We start from the raw sequence: 15,760 nt of genomic DNA, 5'->3' as shown, positions 1-15,760 counted from the left end.
TTTAACCTGACAGAACACTAACCCATAGGGAACATGTGTCACCCTAGAGACTTAAAGTGCAGTCCCGAAGGGTCCAGACTGCTTTTTGGGGATGAGAGTTGGTTTTAGGGTAAAGGTTATAAATAGGTGAAGGGTGGGGGTGAGGCATTCAGTTGTGATAGTTCAGATTAGGTTAATGGGCTCAGGAATGGTTTAATTTAATGAGTTACCCCCTGAGACAGTGAAACAATGCGTGTCTGCTTGCTTTTGAGTGTGTGTTTGCACTCTTGCATGAACATGGGCATGTTCTAAGGCACCAGGACAGTGTGTGTTCTTGGCCAGCTAGCTGCCTGGCTGTGCCTGAATTAAGTGAACCATCCCTGGGCCAGCTGTCACCACACACACTCACAACCCCCCATCTATTCCCCCAGCCAGCTGGGTGCACCAACTCTGTGTGTTAGTCAGTTTGTGTCTGGAAATTATTCCATTGGCCTCCGATTAACACCCAAACCTGGATTAGAGATGATGTGAGTTCTTTATTTCCATATGGAGACACAAGCAGTGGAATATATACGGTAAAAATATTGATAGGATGAGGGATAAAGTTAGGAGGATGATTTTAAACGGCACTTTGATGGGCAACTTTCCATGTTTTTTGATATGCTTTATCCATTTGAGTCATCAACCCTAACCCTAACTGTAGGCAAAATGCTGGAGTCATTTCCTAGATGCTTCTGAAAGGCTTGAAGGTATGAACTGAGAGAGTTCTTTTTAACTACTTCTGGTGGATTTTATTTTTAGCTTTGCTAGCCTACCTGTTGTGATCAGTATTTGAAATTAGCATCACCTGTATTGTACAGAAATGCTGTCAGAAGCAGAATTTGTTGAAGATTTATTTAGTACTATAGTAAATAGAAGCTGCATTATTCACCCCATCTAAAGACCCCTTCATTGTGGACTGATTGACTAAGAGAGTGGCATCTTACAAAGAAAGAAACACAGCTGAAACACCTGCTGTGTGTGACACTGATTGGATGTTTCACATAGTTAATGCTGAATCTCAGTGAGAGTCTTATCAGGGTCTTTCTTATTCAGCATCTATGCATGACATTTTGTTTTCGTTCTTACCAACAAGGTCCCACTCCCCATTGGGTATATATGTAGAGACATCGACTTCCATCATCTGGAGATCCAGCAACCAACCATTGTGGGTCCAGGAACCAAATTTCAGGTCACACTTCTGAATATCAAACGGGAACCACCGAACGTCGATGTAGCAGGTACTCTTCAAGATACCTGCAGATAAATTACTTTTAGAAACCAATCAGTTTTTTTTTATGTAAATATTTATTTTTAAAATAATAAAAAGTTACTTCTACGTGACAATTTTTACTTAAACATACTTTAAATAAATGCTTCTCTGATACTAAAATCTAGTATATTCCAAGCCATTTATTATAGGCACTGATATCCTTTTAGAATACAAATAAACATCAGCTTTGCGATTCAAAAAATACTGATCTAGAAACAGATCAAGAGCTTTAGTTAGTGTTATATCAAACATTAGATGGGGCGGGGGGGTGGGGTGGAGTATTTGAGTTCAGTGGCCATGGCATCTTTGCTGATGCCAGGCAGGGTAGTTTGAGTGAGTCTGAAATTGCTGATCTCCTGAGATTTTCACCAGAACAATCTCCAGAGTTTACAAAAATTGCTCAGTGAGCAGCAGTTCTGCAAACAGAAAAGTGCATGTAAAAGACTAAAAGAGAATGGTGACACTAGTTAAAGCTGACAGAAAGATGATGGTAAGCCCTTTAGAAAGCATAATAAGTGGAAGACCATGACACGCTCTTCTCCTGTCAGCCAAGAAGACAATGCTGAGGCTAGAGCTAGCTTGTGTTATTAATCCAAGTTGGTTGTAGTGGTATAACAGTTTTCTCTGCAAACTTGAACTTGTATGTCTGCATGCTATAGTCTGAATATTTTTGCTGACCATATATTTCTTATACCCATAATTTACCATCTTCCAATGGCTGTTGCAGTAAAACAATGCAAGACAGCAATCCAATTCTGTCTTTGTGAACAAGAAAGTGAGTTCAGTGATCTTCCATGGCCCCCCGAGTCACTAGATCTATATCAAATGGAACAACTTTGGTATGTGGAGGAAGTGGAAACAGTCTCTAATGTTCAGTGATTGTAAAATGACATTGTCTTGGGAATCTGAATAGAGATTGTTCACCAGAACAGTGAGGTGAGAATGAGAAGGGTGTTGATGGCAGTGATAACAGTAATGATGATGTTGAGATAATGATGTCCCTAAGATGATGACAATTTGGATTTAGCGTGTTGGGAGTAGTGTGGGACGGTAGTATAAGAATATAGAAATATCTGGGATGTCTCACCTGGTGGAATGTACTGACAGGCTCCTGAAGCATTGACCAGCACATTTGTATGGAACGTGGCATCAAACCTCTCATCAGCACTATAGGGGGACAAGAGTAGTTAAATGGGGCATTTTATCATAACAATTAAATGGAAGAGAAAAACACACAGAAAGAAGAGAATAGAAGTTATTAAGCTGAGTCAGAGTCAACTACAAAAGTAAAGATAGACAAAAAAACATCAAGTGGTAAATGAAGGTGACAGAAGGCAGAGACAAGGGGGATTAGTGAAGATCCAGACAGAGTGTGTTTAATTTTGCTCATCATGTTAAATAAACACGGTCGTCTGTTATCAAGACGTCCTTCAAGCAGACCAGGGATTATCTATTTCGCATGCTCAAAATCTCTGGAACACAAAAACTGATTAATGTTTCTTTCAGAGAGTAAAAATAACCAGAAGAGTATCTGAGAAGTCAGTTGAAGAATACTTTTGCTTTGTTAGGCTGATTTGATTGTGTCATGCTGAAATTGTATCTATTGAGCTTCTGACAACACACATGCTAATAATAAAGTCTTCTACACTGACAGTTTAATATACCAACAACTAATTAACATCTAACAGTCAAATTAAACCATGCCACTGTTAGATAGTGAGCTACCACTGACTCATATTATGTTGAGATTAGTATGTGACATTAACTTCATTCATTCTAGGTGTCTTAACAATTATGGTTGCAATGTGGGATAAAATTAATAATGCCCCAGTCATACAGCTCTACAGACTGGTCAGGACCCATCTGGGAACTGGCAGGTTGCAAGTGGATGATGGAGGTTGATGGAGGGTGTCACTAGGAAAACAGTTGCAGGTGCAGAGACTGGTCAATGACCAGTGGAATAACCATGGAAGTGACAGACTTGTGCAGCTAATCTCTCAGTTGTAGTAAAACTCAAGTTTCACTGTCCCTCAGCTAGTAGTTACCAAGTATTTGAGGTCAAACATGCAAAATCACAGGCAACTGTGAGTAATCAAAGCAATCACTATGACTTTTTGGTGAAGCATGTTCTTTGAAGCCAATTTCACTGTGCGAGCAACAGTGACCTCTATTCATTGTTGTAAAAGTAAGCATGTGAAAAATATAAAAAAGTGTAGCTTTTAATAAATTCTAGACTGAAACTGAAATGTCTGGAATTGTGTACTTTGGTTTAGGACCAAGTAATTTCTGGTTCTGTTATAATTCAGACCTACTGAAGTAGGCACAGTGGCACGGTGGTTAGCACTGTTGCCGCACAGCAAGAAGGTCCTGAGTTCAATTCCACCATCAGGCCGGGGTCTTTCTGTGTGGAGTTTGGATGTTCTCCCCGTGTTTGCGTGGGTTCTCTCCGGGTACTCCGGCTTCCTCCCACAGTCCAAAAACATGCAGGTAGTGGGGATAGGTTAATTGGTCAATCTAAATTGCCCATAGGTGTGAATCTGTGAGTGAATGTGAGTGCGAATGGTTGTCTGTGTCTCTATGTGTTAGCCCTGCGACAGACTGGCGACCTGTCCAGGGTGTACCCCGCCTCTCGCCCTATGACAGCTGGGATATGCTCCAGCGCCCCCCGCGACCCTGGAAAGGATAAGTGGAAGTGAATGGCATATTAGCATATAATTTTATCATTTAGCTCAAAGCCTCCTGTGTATAAGTATACCCTATCACGGTTGTAAACACTTTTGAGTTTTGTTTATGCTGGATAATGAGATGGAAAAGAAGGGGAAAAACTACCAAATGGACAAAGCATATGGACTGAAAACAGCCTCCTTGCAAAAGTAATGAACCGGTAAATGGCATACAATTATACCTATTTATCCATGTATTCATAACAAGTATAATATTTAATTCACATATTTCAGTATGCTGTGACCTCTTAAAAAGGAAAACTGAATGAGGTGCACTGGCAACTCAATATATCTCATTTTAAAGGATGAATGAATGTTAATGCAACTCAGACAACAGTTCGAACCGCACTGTTATTTTCCATTAGTAAATATTTACTGCTTGTAGCATGAGACTATATGCAACTGGAGAGTGAGGAACATTTAAACAACATTTCAAATTCTTCTGACAAGCTTTTTGCTTTGTGGGTGGAGCATAGATTTTAGTAAAGTTTTTGGGACTGAATCCAGAAGACGTGTAACAGGACAAAGCTTTAATGGATGCAGATTTATAATGCTACATCCATAATTTATATCTAATCATTTATTTCACTTAAAGGGTGGAAGACAGAGACTGTGAGAATATTTCAGAGTAGCTCTCATCCATTGCCTAGAATAAATGATCTTAGCATTTAGCCTTGTAATGGTATCCGGAATACATCTACCTCACATGGACAAATTAAAGCATTAAAAATTGAAATAGAAACATTTCATTTTTCATTTACTAAACCGTCTCTCAAAATGCCAATATAAATGTTTAATATGAAAGACAATGACTTGAATAATGTACAGCACACACAGACCCAGGCATTAATGACTCCTTGATGTATAACTTTAACCGCATTTAATTAGATCACATATTAATAAAAGATCACATGGAAACTACAATATGTCTTAAATCCCAATTGACTTTTTATTGAGTTTTTTCTTAATGGGATTCTTCAAAAACTTTACTTTATAGCAATAAATAATTCCAAAAGTGTAATATCCCAGTATTAAAAGTGAAAAAGAAAATGTATAAATCATAAATGGAAGTAAAGTATTACTTAAATTAAATTGGTCATTACTGCACTGTAACTTTAAATATGTTTCTCACATAGCAGTATAGAATATGAAGTCTGGTTTCAATAGTCAGTGGAGAAATGCAATGACACGGTCTGGACTGACATATCATTCTTGTCAAACACTGTTGTAGTGTGTGTCAGCAATTTATCTTTTAGATAACTAGCTATAATATAAAAAAAAGTAATGCTTCTTTACAGATAAATGGTCTATACTATTTACATGAGAAAAGTAGAAAGCTTAGTCTTTTTGTATTCAAGCTTTCCAGATATCTATAAATGATGAAATATTCAAATCCATGTCTTTGACAGAGAGGAATTGTCATTGTATTCATATTTTATTCATGTGAGGAGATTATTGATTTGTTTATGTGCTGACACAAGCAAATACAAAATTACAACTGTCCCTACTTTCTGGACCTAGTGTTCAAAAATTCTTGACTAAGTCAAAGTCACTAACTTTCTTTAGAAAAAAGAAACAGAAAAAGACTATCCAGGATACAGAAAGTGGTACATTAAAATGCACATTCTCTGAAATAATATCAAAGTCAATCCACTGATCTTTGTCCTAAGGTGTTGTTGTATGAACTACCTTATGATCAAACAGTATCTGATACAAGTCCTGAGCCAGGAATCCTTAATGTCCCACTCAGAGACTCCAATAAGATGAAATTCTTTGAACTGGTTTTTGCTTCATAGGCATAAAAAAATAATCACCCTTTTTGAGAAGTGCAGCTGCATAGGGTTTACCCTTTTTGTTCTCTCAGATAAAAGTCCAACTAAACACCTCTACACCAGTAGAAGGAATATGATCATTGGTATCTTTTCACTTCCCCCACCAGAGAGGAGCCATTCTACATTGCCAGTCAGACTTCATAGTCCCAGACTTACCTTGAGGGTTGAACATGAGCATGGTTGACCTGGGCTTAGACTTTGTAAATCTTAGGGGCTAATGTGAGGCTGATGGGACCAAAGCAAAGATGCTTGATCCAGGTTTTACTCTGACCAGGGTCAGATGAAAGAAAGGTCAAGTGAAGTGTCAACCATGGCTAAAGACTTGGAACTTGTAGCATTTCTGAATATCCACAATCCAGAATATAATCTACTAGAAATGTGCACTTGCATTAGAGTCCACCACTTGGGAAGGAGCGCACTTTACGCTGCCATCATCATCATGCTGTCTGTGATAAAATAAATAAATAAGAATTTATTTTTTGCACAAAGGGCTGAATGGTCTGAAGATTGACTTAAGGTCTATGTATACCATCCATCCATCCATCCATCTTCATCTGCTTTATCCAAGGCAGGGTCGCGGGGGCAGCAGCCTAAGCAGAGAGGCCCAGACCTCCCTCTCCCCAGCCACCTCCTCCAGCTTATCCGGGGGAACACCAAGGCGTTCCCAGGCCAGCCGAGAGATATAATCTCTCCAGCGTGTCCTGGGTCTGCCCCGGGGCCTTCTCCCGGCGGGACATGCCTGGAACACCTCACCCAGGAGGCATCCTTGTCAGATTCCCGAACCACCTCAGCTGGCTCCAGTGTATACCATTGTAGCTTATTGTCAGCTGGCCCAACAGTCCTGATTCCCATGGCTTTCATGTTGTGTTTAAGGGGCATAGTAGTAAAGACAGTAAACATTTGTGACACAAAGTGGGCAGATCCTGACCTAAAAGTATCTTAATTTTGAAAAGATCATTTGATGTGATTCCTTCTGGGAGTGAAGGATACCAATAATTGACATCTGACAAGTTGGTAAATACATTAGATTGTTCCCTATGCAACCAAAACCTGCAATGCCCATTATCTACTAACCCTTAGCAGTGAAGTGGTAAATCTCTCTGACATGGGGGATAGAGGTTTAATGTCGAGATTTGGTGCGGGTGGAATGAGGGTGGTCCTGTCACTTTGAATTAAAAAAAAAATGCGTGTGCTAAAGCCTTGCCACTGCACTGACCTAGTTTCCCATTAGGGATTTGTAAAACTACATCTTCTCATAATTTTAATCTCCTCTCATGCTTGCTTTCTTGATTCATAAAAATAAGAGTAAATGATTTTACTCCAGATTTATGTTGAATCCATGAAGAATGTCATTTACAATCTAGGTCTCTGTCAGGAGCATATTGGTCATTATCAGTTATCCCTACTGTAAGCCGCTTAATGTTCTGTATCATCCCTTGTAGACACCCAGAGCTCTTGCTTCCATCCCTCTTTCTCACTCATTCTCTCTCACTCAGTCATAGGTAAGCTGTAAATCTGTCACTATCTCTCCCTTATGAAAGAATATTTAATCAACTTAAAGAAGCTGAAACAGAAACATCAGGAGTCAAATCTACCTCTATCTTGTGTCCTGTTGTCTTTTTCCCATCGCAAGTCTACTTCTTTGTAAGCAAGAAGCAGTGTATTGTTGCAAGGAGTTAAGTGAAGCGCTGATACCCTGTTTAATATCATCTGTTTTGACAGGTTAATAATGATCCACAATTACATAGCTGTCTGTTTTAGTCACATAAACTGGAGCACTATATAAATACCACTTCAGCATTTCCTCAAGTGGCCTTGCCTTGCACATTTCTTTGATTAATGTTTAGCAAGTAGACATCCTTAAGTAAGAACTAGAACTGTCTTCCACTTTGCAGTTTAAACTGTAACGATTACTTACTATGGCCAATAAAAAAAAATAAATAAAAAAAATAAAAAAAAACAACCTTCCTAAAATTGTCTATGCTGTTGCAACTCCTAAAATATTTTACTGCAATTTCCAAAGGAATTTTAAGTGTTTCAAGACACCTACCAAATTCTTCTCTGAAGTGAATATTATTTCACTTTTTATTGACTTTATTTATTTATCTATTTTTCTCAGCAAATGCTTGTAGACAAAATCATGATTGATGTGCCCCACAGAGGCACACTGGGTGTTGCTGTTGCTGTTGATTTTTATTATGTCACAGCTGTGACTGCTGCAAAAGGGTAAATGTTCTGTGTTATTTGTTTACTGTGTAGGCAGTTGTCAGTATATGTTATAAAAGTCTAAAATCAGGTTATGTTTGAGGACAACACTGGTGCCACAGAAAAGGTCAAAATGCAAAGGACTCTGGAAAATGATCAAGTCAGTCACTGGCAGTAATGTGAGGTGCTTGAATTCTTCTTAAATCTGACCAGATCTAGACGACATTGTGAAAGCAGCCCAAGCGCTTTGTATTTCTTCAATCTAGCCAAGCAGGACAATGAGCACAGGAGCCTCATGTCCAGCCAAATATGCTGAAAGAAAAGAGGTTCTGGTCTATTGACCTCTGTATCAGAGAAGCCAGTGAGCCAGTGTTCAAGAGACAGATTATTTCCCCTTTGTGCTATTAGAGCCTGTGGTTCATTATTGAATTGAACCTCGTCTACAACCACGGTGACAGGGCCTAAAACATGGAATTAAGAGAAGAATTCTGCAAATAAATAAAGGTAGTACAGAATATAGATTAAATTCTCTCTATTCTTCTGAAGCTTGAATCGTTATTAGTTTTCAAACTAGCCAAAGCACTGGCAATTTTACCCACTTGGCACAGTGTTTTCAGTAGTCAGAGTCCTATGCTGTTACTGGAAACAGATGCAAAGCCTAAAAGGAGTTATGGTTTATTCCCCAAAGAGGGAATTGGCTCGATCATTTAATTAAATGATACTGTAAGCAGAGTGATATTTCATCTATAGAATCTTTCATTCTGCTGTGTTTTTGGAGATACATGGCAATGTAGTGTAGTGTTTGTGTCCATTCACAAAAGAAAGCATATTTTTCTACATAGAAGAAGAATGGCGAAAGAGAGAAAATGTAAAAACCAAAATATATAATGAAATCTAATGAAAAATTAAATGGTAAAAATCGAGTTGAGGAAACAGTGTTGATTATTCTAGTGGGCAGTATGATGTAATTAACAGCAAAGTGGAGGTTTTGTAATGTGGGTTGCCTGTCCTTATCATTTGCTTAAAGTCAGTACACTTTATTAAATACCCAGTCTAATTCACTACACTTTACCATGTGAACAATTTTAAATGCGAAATGGTGAAATACCAAGAACTGTGTAAGTTGTCATGCCCATGGACTGCAAATTATATAATGGGTAAATTTAGCAACTATTGCCTGAGAAACTACGTTTGAAAAGACATTATGAAATGTTTTACTTAATTTGGTCTGAAATAGTTTGTAAGCTTTTTATATTACTGTTGTAGCCAATTAATTGATGAATAAGTATTTTAACATTGTAAAATAAATTGCTGATTACCAAAATTGGACTAACAAATTCTAGTCATGATTATTGATTTGCTGTCATTTCAAAATTGTGTTTTTTACCCTTCAGATTGACATTTTAGCCAGAAGATGGCTTTCAAGTTTTGGCTTCTGCAAGCTCCAAAAACACAATTTCCTTTTCTCAGTCCTTTATGACTGATAATGGGAAAAGTATATATCAAATTGTATTCAGTTTTAAGTTGTCAAAAGTCAGAATAGTTTTTTGTTTGTTTGTTTGTTAAAGAAGATTTTTTTCTGTTTCCGGTTGAAATATTTAAAAGCCATTTGAGCAAGGCATGTTCTTCTAATGGTATTAGAAGATCTACATATTAACTTATAGTTGGATCTGCTAGATGAGCATGGTTCTAATCAGTAAAATAAATGAACAAAAGTTACTGGAAAGCAATGAAGTGACCCAATCACTAGCCTGATAAGACCAACTCAAAAAGATGAGAATGTAACATACCTGTTGTACAGAAGAATATCTGGGACCCACACTAGATTTGAAGGGAAACGGAGATTCTGAACCCCAGGGTAGCTGTCTGGGTTCCATGAGAGGTAAATGTCTGTCCAATGCTGAAAACAAAGTGTCAAATTAGAAAAACTTATATAAGGCAATGGAAAAGTGGAGGGTCAACAAAAGTGACATGTGAAGGAAACTTTTTCCCACCCTATATATTCGTGGTACAGTGGCATATATATCACATCACTGGTATTTCATAGCATTTTTTTACTGAAACTATATCCATGCATATTATTGCTTTACCCTTGAATGACCAAAAGTATCAGAAACTGCAGTAGGAAGAAATCCACTGATAAGCTGAAATTTCCATCTGTTTTATGTGCATTGATATTAATTTATGTTTCACATGGTATTTGAATCCTCATCTCAACTGATCTGAAAAGTTTGGTGATTAACCAAGAATAGTTATTGTAGATAGATTTTCTATAGCAGATCCTAGAGGATGAGGGTGTACAGGATTCTACTTTCCACTCAAACATTTTGAATATAATATTCAAAATTTTGAATATAATATTCAAAATGTTTGCTATGGATTTTTTTTTTCTTTGTCAAATCACTGTAAAACTACCACAAGATTTTTAAGTACTTCTAGTAAAGTGTTGGTGTATTAGATACTCCTCTGTTTGCAGATAAGAAGCTTTTTAAGTCCTTAACAAGAGGACAGCTTCAACCCATTAGAAGTCAAATATTTCCTCTTCACACAGACTAATACAGCTGTTGGCTCTTCTACTTTGTCTCTAACTCTGATAATGAAGCTTGGCACAGAAACGTTGCCAGGCCAGCAGTTGTTGGCACTAACCATGTGCAGTCCCATTTGAGCCTAGGCCAGTATTCAGCTAACTGAACACAGCATCAAAGGGTTCAAAAAGCACAAAGAGTGAGTGTGATATGTGTTGCTTCTGTGCTTATTTTCATTACTTATAATGCACAGCATGATGATATATGATCCACAGTGGTATAAATACTGGCATTCATCCTGGCATCTAAAAGTATGCTAGTATTATGCTTTTTTTCTAAATCTGTGTGCAAGCACACGTGTTACCCAGATTAACCACAATATTGAGCATGTATTTACAATACCATTCACTGTTTGGAAATCTAGTTGACAGGGTATTCATGTGGACAGACCATTCACCCAAACATTACATGGCAAGCACATTTACTCACGGCAAAGGTGGTTACAGGATAAAGTGCTTCGCCATTATAAAAAAAATCGGCTTAGGAGTGGCTTGACCAAGTGTATTCAGACTTAATAAAATCCATAAATTAGTCTGTCACACCCAGTCCATTGAGGTCTTGTCCCACTACTTGCAGCAATCAAAGAATCTGCTGCTAACATCCGAGTGACAGACACTACAAGACATAGTTTTTCCATGCTCCAATGAGTTGGATGTGTTTTTGCTGCATGAGAGCTATATGGTGTGTATATAAATATATGGTGGAGGCATTCAATTGCTGAAAGCACAGGGCAAATTCCTCATGTACCAACAAAAATCCCCAGAGCTAAAGTAGCAACAGTATATTTGGGATCATCTGTTTGTGTGTATGTATATGTGCATGCATGTATTTTTATAGTGTTTTTTTTCTTCCATTTAAAAGGTTTAGTCCTTGTGACTGTCAGCATGTTTCCACACCATCTGTCAGTTAAATATACAATAGAAAATGATTTCAAAGATATCCAATCCATCTCAAATGGGCCTGCTGCATATGTCTGCACTCACGCAGCTAATGACTTAATCACTACACTTGTCATCTGTGGGCCTTGGCGGTTTGGTGCTTCTTTTCATGTTCATTGGCTGGAAACACACAACTAACAGCCAACAGAACTAATCACAGCTCACTAACTTTGTAGTCTGTCAGGAACAGATGAGGAGGACTGAAGGCTATGTAAGGTAACAGCTGTCTAAGAATAGGTATGGAGTTGCATAACATAAATTCAAGACAGCATCACTAATTTGAGAGTATGAAAGGCTGATTTTTTTTCTTCAAATTCATATATGACACATGTGAGTCAACTGCAAATCCAAAGAGGTAACAGAGGTAATTGAAAATGTAGCACTAATCTGATTTTCGTTATTTGCAAGGGGTGAATTGATTTTATTTGCACTGCAACGGCCATATTACTATATAAATATTCTACAAAATGTTGGTTTCATAATCAATGGATTGTTAACAATAACACAATTTCAGATACACTATTTTTTATTTGTTTATTTGTTTTTTATTTTCAGTGCTGAGTATTTCAGTCACATCTGGATGTAGAACAATCATTGACTGATAAACCTGTAATCCCAAACTTGTCCTTTCTTTGACTGTCTGGCTGACTTTGTATGAGCTGGTTAATGTACATCTTAGGTCTCTCTCAAAAATTGCAATGTCTGCAAAGCCTCCTTAAGCCATTGAACCATAGTAGATGCCGGTATTAAAGAGGAGGCTTCCTGAATAATTGATTTATTCAACTTGTAAGGTAGTCAGCAGCCAACTCAACGTGACGGCTGTGACATACTTAATGGGATCTTCTGAGTGTGGCTGTTGTTATAATGAGACTGTTGTACCTACCTGGCTGGTTTGATGTAACACTTTTCCTAGAGCTACTAAACGCTGCAATCCATATTTTTTATGCTATTTACTTCTTTGCCAGTTTCTATTCTGATATAGAAATTCTACTTAAGTGGATAAGAGATAGGAATTTGTCTGACAACAGCATAGCAACCACACACAGGTTTTGGTGGACTGTGTTGAAGCAATGCAAAGTTTTTAAAGAAATTATGAAAGTAGTGCTTGGAAATATATGCAAACAAAATTACCACAGATAGTGTGGCATTTGCTGCAACCTGCAACCTAAGTCAACAGTCTAATCCATGTTTCCCTTCACACATACAGTCATGCAATGTTTTGACTGGACTGCATAGAGTAATGTGAAAACAAAGTACACCCTTACTGCTTACATGGGAATTAAAAGACAGGTGCTACTTATCAAATAGATTTGAACAGTTTTAGCAGTTTGCTGGTTTAAAGCATTCAGGCATATTCTAACACATGCAGCCTCCCCAGGAATGGATGTGCCTGTAAATTTACCGCAAGGTCAGATCAAGAAATGCTCAGAGAAATTGCAAAAAAAACCTAAGAGCTGCATCTCAGATGCTACCGGCCTCAGTTAACATATTAAATGTTAAGGACTTGTAAAAAGCATGTCTTGTTTGGAATGTTTGCCAAGATAAAGCTCTCCTCTCTAAAAAGAACACAGCAGCAGCTTAGGTTTGTGGTTTAAGCCAAATGGCCTTTGTAACAATGCTTTTTAGGAAACTTGAGATCAAAGTGGAGATGTGTGACCATAAAGTTCCTAATCCACATTTGGCAAAAAAACCAACACAACATACAGTACAAACACCTCATGCCAGCTGTCAAGCACAGTAGTGGAGGGATACTGATTTGGACTTGTTTTGAAACCAAAGGACTTGGACAACTTGCAGTCATGAAATCCACAATGGGCAATGGCTCAGTCAAAGTCCAGACAACAACCTAAAATGTGGCAGCGCTTAGGATAGATAAGTGGAGTTGTTCTTATGTAGTACCTTTCTAGCCTGTTTGAACACTCAAAGCTCTTTATACAGCATGTCTCATTCAAATGCACATTCATACAACCATTTTTTTCTACATCTTAGTGTTTTCTGTCTTACATTCATATTCCGATGAACTCCTCAAGAGCAACTCAGTGTTCAGTGACTCATTCAAGGATACTCTAGCAGACTGGTGCAACCAGGGATCAAACCTACCAACCTTCTTTTTAGTATATGACCTGTCCTACCTCCTGACTAACAGCCACCATGGAGGGCTCAGCATTAACGAATATCTGCAAACCTCAATTAACTAAAAAAAAAAAAGGAATATATCAACAATATCAAATTTGTCCCACAATGACATGAGAGACTAATGACGTCATACAGGAAACAATTACTTCAACTTAGTGCAAGTTATTTCCAGTAAAGGTGAGTCTCACAGATGGACTTTTAACAGGAATCTACATATTTTGTATTAAATACCTCTACACCACAACAAAGTAAAAATCTGAACCGTTGACTCTCTACAATGAAGATATTGTGTAGCAGTTATGCTTTGGGCAGTATTTAGTTAGCATGGATTGGTCCACTTACCTCCTTAGGGAACACGATAAATACAGATCAATACAAAGTTGTTCTGAGTGGTCAAATTTATGATGACATATTTCTGTGCTGACGGCAGTGATCCTGGACAAGCTGACAACGAACCTATCCACAAGACACTAGGGGTTTATGGTTCAGTGGTTTGATGTGTATGAAATGGATGTGAGTCACTTCACAGTCACTAGAACTCAGCCCAGCTGAACACCTATGGGAGATTTTGGATTGATGTGTTAGACAGACGCTGCCAAGACCATTATCAAAATATTAAGTGGGAGAATATCTTTGGGAATATGGGAATGCTGATAAGTCCAGGAATATCCCAGAGACTGGCATGTAGTGGCCTAAAAACTTAAAAAGTAATGTCTTTCTTTGTCACCTGTCTGTAGGAACGGCACTATTTTGGTATTTCAGTGTGTGACTATATTAGTTGAGGAGGATGTTGATTTTTCTGTGGCTTTAGCCTCACCTCCATAGCACAATGACCTGGATGTAGCCAAGCCATGACTATAATTAAGACATATTATAAGTGTTATTTTAATATGAGTTGCCTGAAAACATTATGTTTGTTCATGTTCTAAAATAGGAACCAAGATTTAAAATTTGTATTTTAAATGTTGAGAATGTCAAATCAGATATCATTTTTAAGAGTAAAACAAAGGTAAAATAGAAAAGCTTAAACGGCAAAAGAAAGTAACCCAGTGTTTTAAATCTTGAGTCCTGAAAGAATATCTTTGAAAATATATTTCTATCACCTTCCCCTGCTATAATGCTGACAATAAATAGCCTTATGATACCATGCTATTATTAAATATTATATAATATCATATTATCCTTTGTGATCCATCTTAACATAATTTTTCCTTTATACTTGGCAGTTAAAGATGTCTGCCATAAAACTGCATCGTGCTGTTTCTTGTTTGTTCCCAGAAATTGTTTTTGTTAAAAACAAAAGGTTATTGGTTGTAGCTTGTGCTATGCCTTCAAGAGCAGTCAGATGTGTACACTTATTGAAAATATGAATGACACAGCCCACATATGGCTTCCAAAAATATACTAAACGACAATTATTGTGCAGTGATCACACAAAAAAGGACTTAAAAGTGAGACGTACCAGCTGCAGCCAGGCATTTGTTATCAGCACTTGGTTCTTTTCATCCTGGAGGGGAACAAAAGGAGACGGAGAGAATAATCAGCAGTGAGCTGACATGGGTCCAGGCAGATAGTAAATGACAATATTCTACAGGGCAAGAGTAAAAAAAAGAAAGAAAGAAAGAAATTATTCAATTCTGGTAAACATAAGGCACAATAATGAGACAGATCGGCAATGAAGTCAAACAGCATCTCATACGAGTCTGAGCTGCCGGCTAACTGAATGACAATGATGTACTTTATCAGCATTCTCTTATTTACAAGGTTTTTCCATTGCCATGTCAAAGAAGTAACATATATCAATATTTTAAACAGAAGCAAAAATAATAAAGAAACAGGGTCAAGCAACAATTTCCATTGACAATAGACAGGGTGAGTGCTTTTCAAGAAAGAGATGAGCATACAGCCATTTCTATCCATATTGTGAAAGTATAAATACACAGAAGCTCCTAAAGTCCAACTCATGGTCAAATGTTCAGATGGAGAAAAACAGAGAGGATGGCTGTTGATTCTTTTATGATTCTAGAAGTAGTGAGATGAGAGTGAGAGC

At 37.7% G+C, this 15,760-nt stretch overlaps 1 protein-coding gene across 1 annotated transcript in view; it reads right to left on the bottom strand.

Annotated features, from left to right (window-relative positions):
• The window catches only part of LOC120716983 (neuronal acetylcholine receptor subunit alpha-7-like), a 40,299-nt gene that overhangs the window by 8,650 nt on the left and 15,889 nt on the right, over positions 1-15,760 (bottom strand). Inside the window, exons 3-6 of the mRNA XM_040004746.1 lie at positions 15,173-15,217; positions 9,842-9,951; positions 2,379-2,458; positions 1,108-1,275 (exon numbers count right to left, since the gene is read on the bottom strand). Of these exons, the coding sequence (XP_039860680.1) occupies positions 1,108-1,275; positions 2,379-2,458; positions 9,842-9,951; positions 15,173-15,217 (403 nt within the window). The remainder of the gene's footprint in view (positions 1-1,107; positions 1,276-2,378; positions 2,459-9,841; positions 9,952-15,172; positions 15,218-15,760) is intronic.

Source organism: Simochromis diagramma, unplaced genomic scaffold (assembly GCF_900408965.1).
Source record: "Simochromis diagramma unplaced genomic scaffold, fSimDia1.1 OVJJ01000487.1, whole genome shotgun sequence".
In the NCBI taxonomy this organism is placed as follows: domain Eukaryota; kingdom Metazoa; phylum Chordata; class Actinopteri; order Cichliformes; family Cichlidae; genus Simochromis; species Simochromis diagramma.
This window is presented reverse-complemented; position numbering and strand designations above follow the sequence as displayed.